This window comes from Monodelphis domestica, chromosome X, assembly GCF_027887165.1.
Source record: "Monodelphis domestica isolate mMonDom1 chromosome X, mMonDom1.pri, whole genome shotgun sequence".
NCBI lineage: Eukaryota > Metazoa > Chordata > Mammalia > Didelphimorphia > Didelphidae > Monodelphis > Monodelphis domestica.
The window spans coordinates 3,951,905-3,957,461 of NC_077235.1; the positions used below are offsets into that span (position 1 = coordinate 3,951,905).

The window sequence follows — 5,557 nt, forward strand, 5'->3', positions numbered from 1 at the left end:
ATGCATCAGGGTGTTGCCTTTGAGTTCAAGGTGAGATCTATGTTGCACAAAACAAAACTCTTTCTCTCACACTTTAAATTGAAAGCATACCTAGGCATTAAGAGTATCACCATCCTTTCAGTCCCCCAGGCTTGTGGCCTAGGAATTATTTTTTTTATTTTATTTAATTGATTAATTAAGAAAACATTTCCATGGTTATATGATTCATGTTCTTTCCCTCCCCCTTCTTCCTTCCCCTTCCCAGAGCCAACACGCAATTCCACTGGGTTTTACACATATCATTGATCAAGACCTATTTCCATAGTATTCATATTTGCACTAGAGTGATTGTTTAGAGTCTACTTCCTCAATCCTATCCCCATTGAACCATGTGGTCAAGCAGTTGTTTTTCTTTTGCGTTTCCGCTCCCACAGCTCTTCCTCTGAGTGTGGAGAGCATCTTTCTCCTAAGTCCCTCAGAATTGTCCTGGATCACTGCATTGTTACTAGTAGAGAAGTCCGTTACATTCGATTTCGTCACAGTGTATCAGTCTCTGTGCACAATGTTCTCCTGTTTCTGCTCCTCTCACTCTGCATCAATTCCTAGAGGTCATTCCAGTTCACATGGAATCCCTCCAGTTCATTATTCCTTTGAGCACCATAGTATTCCATCACTAACATACCACAATTTGTTCAGCCATTCCCCGATCGAAGGGCATCCCCTCATTTTCCAATCTTTTGCCACCACAAAGAGTGCAGTTATGAATATTGGGGTACAAGTCTTTTTCCTTATTATCCCTAGGAATTATTCTTGATATGCCTTACTCTCTTCTCACCCTCCACATCCATCCAATCTGTTGCCAAGACCTGTGGACTGCATTTTTGCAACATCTCTCAGATGCTCCACCTTTTTCCTTCTGACATTGCTCCCACCCTGATACAGGCCCTCATTTTCTCATGCCTTCTGATGGATCTGCCTGCCTCAAATCTCCCCCCACTCCAATCCATCCACTATTCCACTACCAAAATAATTTTCCTAAAGCATAGGTTTGATCATGTAACCCTCCCACTCCTCAAGAAAGTCCTGTGGTTCCCTGTTGCCTCCAGGATCAAATACCAAATGCTCACCGTTTGGCATTCAAAGCCTGTGTAACCTTGTGCCCTCCTACCTTTTCAGTCTTTTTACATCTCATCCTTTGGTCCAGTGACACTGGCCTCTTGGTTGTTCCATGAACAAGACCTTCCATCTTTATCCCCTTGCTTCCCTGATTTCCTTTAAGTTCCAATTGTTTTAAGTCTCATCGTTTACAGAAAGCCTTTCCCCATCCTTTCTTAATTCTAGTACCTTCCCTCTGTTAGTCATTTCCTATTGAGTCCGCCTCTGGTTTGCTTATACTCCATTAGACTGTGAACTCCTTGAGGGCAGGGTCATCTTTTGTCCCTTTTTGTATCCCCAGTGCTTGGCACAGTGCCTGGTCCATAGGAGGTGCTTGACTGATCGATGATTGAAGTAGTTATTTCAATAACAGTGATGAATCCAAATGTAATTGTAAAAGGTAGCTGAATTCTGTCATGATACACTTCAGGCTTGGAGAAAGAGCTGATGAAAAACCTCTTCTGGAGAGGGCTCTGGTATGTGGCAGCCTCAGTCACTGTGGTCTTAGTCTTCTTTATGGTGAGGGGCAGATAGGATATGGGCAAATGACAGGGGTGTCAAGACAAAAAGCATGAGAAAAGCTTCTGGAATAGAACCTTAGGGACTCAGGTAGAGAAGTAAAAAAGAAGATATTCAGGAGTAAGGATCAGTTGTGAAAACACCCAAAGGTGGGAAGAAATAGTCCTGAGTGTCATCACAGATGGAGATCATATCTTGTGTAGTCAAAACTGGGTCCGGAGGACAATGGGATGCTGTGGTAGGAAAATGGAATTTGTAAATTTGGGGCCTTTAGTTTGGGCGTATGAGAAAGATGGCTGAGGAGGCATTCGGTCGGGGCATCTAACGACATACCTTGTGTTGTATATTTGGATGAGGGCTCCTCAAACAACCTATTTAAAGTCACCACTTGGGAATACAAGTTTTTCTAAGTTGTGAATTTATAAAGGTAAAGGTGTGATGCTGACAGGGATAGGGAGCCCTAGAACCTTGGAGTTGGAAGGCACCTTAGGGGTCACCTCATACACCTTCCCACACCAAGTAGTAATCCATTAGGTAGCACTGACGTTGGGTGGCCAAGCGGCCTCCACTGGAATACTGCTAATGCCAAGGAATTCATTCTATCACAAAGGAGCCCATTCAACTTTGGAACAACAAGTTGACTGCCAAATTAATTCCAATGGCGACTGCTGGGGTAGGGGTGTCAAGACCTGTGATTTCACAAGTATAAGCAACTCGGAGGGAAGAAGCTCTCTTCATCAAGGACCCTGGACACCTTTTCTGGAATTTGTTGGGTTTGCGAGTTGCCTGGAACTCGGAGAGGTTAAGAGGCTAAGTGACTTTCTCAGGCTCGGAGGAAGGACCCAAACTAGCTTTTCTGGTCAACCCCAATTCTAATCTTGAGAAAATTTTCCTGGGTCCTTTTTCAGTTGCCCAATGAACATCATTAGGTAACATCTCCCCACCCATTTTCCCCTGTTGCCTCAAGAACTTCCAGCTACTACTTTAGCCACTGACAATAGAAAAGAGTTTCTTAACCCTGAGATATGGAACCAGGTCTTGGAATAACATCTCAGAGAAAACACCCTGACTGGGCTTTAGAAAGAAAAAACCAAAACATTCTCTGGGAGGGTCAGGCCATGACTTACCACCAGAAGCCGGGGCGCTGATCCATCAGCTAACCCAAGGGAAAGATCAGAAAAGAGTTTGGTTTTTGCCTCAAGCTCTGAGAAGCAAAGATAGGCCCCAAGATGAGGCCTGCTGCTTTGGAAGGCCTGAGATGATGGGGCAAAAACAGAAGCTGGATGGGTGGTAGTAAGAGCAAAAGGGAAGGACTCCCAGGAGGTCATGGGCCAGGAAGATGTATCCTGGCCTGCTCTCATTGGTTCTGAGGCATCCTCGACTGATGGTCAAGTCCCCTGAAGCTAAGGGGTAACCTGTATAATAAGGCCAACTCTACTGTGGTCAAAGGGCTTGTGTGCTCCCAAGGTGTTATATGAATGCCAGCGATTATCCCACTTTTGGACCCTTGTTCAGAATCACATTCAGAAGCAATGCACAAAACACAGAGAATTTACAAAGGAAACTACTGGTGAACAGTTTTCAAAATATATACTTGTGAAACAATGCTACACAGAGCAGCTAGGTTGCTCAGTGGCTAGAGTACCAGACCTGGAGTTGGGAGAACCTGACCTCAAATCTGGCCTCAGACACTTCCCAGCTGGGTGGCCCTGGGCAAGTCACTTAACCTCCATCACCTAGCCCTTACAATTGTTCTTCCTTAAAGCCCTGCTTGATATCAATTCTAAGACAGAATGTAAGGGTTAAAAAATCAAATCAAATCAAACAAGGCTCCAGCCCCCAGCTTAAGAATCACTGTTCTAGTTCAACTCATCCAACCATTTTCCAACCGAGGAAACTGAGGCCCAGACAAAAATTCTTGAGTTACTGATGTGTGGTTTCACAGGGCATAAAGAACAAAGCTGATTTTTAAGCCCCAAGCCCCTGGCTCTAAACCTGGTAAATACTCGTTTTCCTAGAATGGGCTACAGAGACGAGATGTCAGCAAGAATGAGGAGATGTGGTACTAAAAGCACTAGCTCACCTTCCCAGGAGGTCCTGATGTGTGCTGCACAGAGTGTGGCTCACATCGCCATCTCCCCCACCCCTCTGGACTCAAGTCCAGGTCCACAAATCCATAAAAGTGAGGCTTTCCCAGATCACATCCTAGGCCAGGAGACACTGCCCCACCGCACCTGGCACAGATCATCAGAGAAAACATCCCTCCAATAGCCAGCCCCCTTCTCCCCTCTGCCAGTGCCACCACCTCAGTGCACGTCCTACTCACCTCACATGAGGCCTGCTTGGAGGGCGAGAGGGGTTCTGCCTCCCTCTGCCACTCCAGGCCGTCCTCTAGTCAGCTGTCAAACTGGCCTTCTGGATTCTACTACTGGATTCAATAAATCCCTCCGGTGGCTCCCCAGTACCTCCAGGCTCAAAGGTTATCTGACTTACTGCCCTTCCTACCTTTCCAGTTTTCTTAAACCTTCCTCCCCTCCCCGTACTTAGAGACCCAGGGACTCCTGGCTATTCTTCCCACAAAATATTCCATCTCATGTGACTTAGGAACTTTTCACTGGCGGTTCTCTAAGGCCTGGAATGCTCTCCCTCCTAGTTTCCACCCCCAGAGCTCCCAGGCTTTCTTCAAGCCTCAGCCCAAACTCCACAGCTTCCCCAGGAAGCCTTTCTAAGCTTCCTCAAATGTGTGTCCTCTGGCATTTCCTCCAGTAGAGAGTGTCTCTATTTGCCAGTAGTCTCCCCCTTTACACCTCGGTGCCCAACAAATCAATGCTTGCTGCCTTGGCCTACCCTCAGCACCTCCAGTGATACCACTATGTATGGGCAGATGATGAGTTGTACTCAGTTAAAGGGAAGAGTAAGGGGCCTGACTGTATGTGAGACAGACAGACAGACAGACAGACAGAGAGGCATAGGGAGACAGAGTGTAAGTGAACAAATCACAGACAGGTTCAGTGCTCCAGGCTACAGAGGTGACAAACTGCACTGGGAAAGGGAGCTTCTTCACTCGGAGACCACAAGGCCAGTCCCGTCCCTGCCATGCACCAAAGCCCCAGAAGCCTCAGGAGAGTCCCTGTCCCCTAGGCTCCAGTGGGCCCCTCAGAGCACCTCAGCATCTTCCAACGACAAGAGTCCACGTGCTGGGGCAGTGAGCACCATTTCCCAGGATCTCGCAGGCTCCCCCCCCCCCCCCCCCCCCCGCGGCCGCCACCGCCTCCTCTTACCTTGTGAGTCACCAGTCCCGATGCGCCTCTGAAGGATCAGTGGATAGCATGAGGATCCTGAGCTCCTGGGGAGAAGGGAGAGGCTCGGTTAGCGGGGCCAGCGGGTGTGGGGCAGAAGGCCTGAGATAAGCCTGGGGCTGTTGGCCCTTTAAGAAGAGGCGGCAAGGGAGACCAAAGGCGCAGAACTCTCCTTTATGGGCTAAGGACGGCCCTCGGAGGTCAGGTAGCCAGAGCTGAGGTTGGTCGGAAGAGAGGTCAGCTCCCATTTCGGAAGTCCGGCCATCCGGGATCCCCGACCCTGCTCCTAGCCGACAGAGTGCCACCCTCTTCCCTCTCCCCAGCCCGGGGAGCCCACTCCTTCGGGGCTAGCGGGCGAGTCCGCTCCCCTGAGGGATCTCCGTCCCCACATCGACCATGCCCCTGCCCCAGATCACCTGGAAGGGCTGCCCGCTTGGCTCGGCTTGGTTCCTCGGAAAGAGCAACAGATAACCCCACGCAAAGTGTCCTTCCTCCCAGACCCCGGGCAGAAGTTTGCTTCGGTTGCCCTGGTTACCGCAGCTAAAGAATGCCGGCGCCTCCATTCATTTTTGGAAGCTTCCCGTTTAAAAGTTCGGTAACATCAC

At 48.7% G+C, this 5,557-nt stretch overlaps 1 protein-coding gene across 7 annotated transcripts in view; it reads right to left on the reverse strand.

Annotated features, from left to right (window-relative positions):
• Positions 1-5,557, reverse strand: part of CLCN5 (chloride voltage-gated channel 5) — a 90,157-nt gene that overhangs the window by 57,629 nt on the left and 26,971 nt on the right. For 4 of the 7 annotated variants that reach the window (XM_007507744.3, XM_007507745.3, XM_056808724.1 and 1 more), the window contains exon 2: positions 4,935-4,999. In XM_007507744.3, coding sequence (XP_007507806.2) covers positions 4,935-4,999 — 65 coding nt within the window. Of the gene's footprint in view, positions 1-4,934; positions 5,000-5,368; positions 5,530-5,557 lie in introns of those variants that run through there. The other 3 variants (XM_007507746.3, XM_056808726.1, XM_016426826.2) reach the window with 3 other exon arrangements.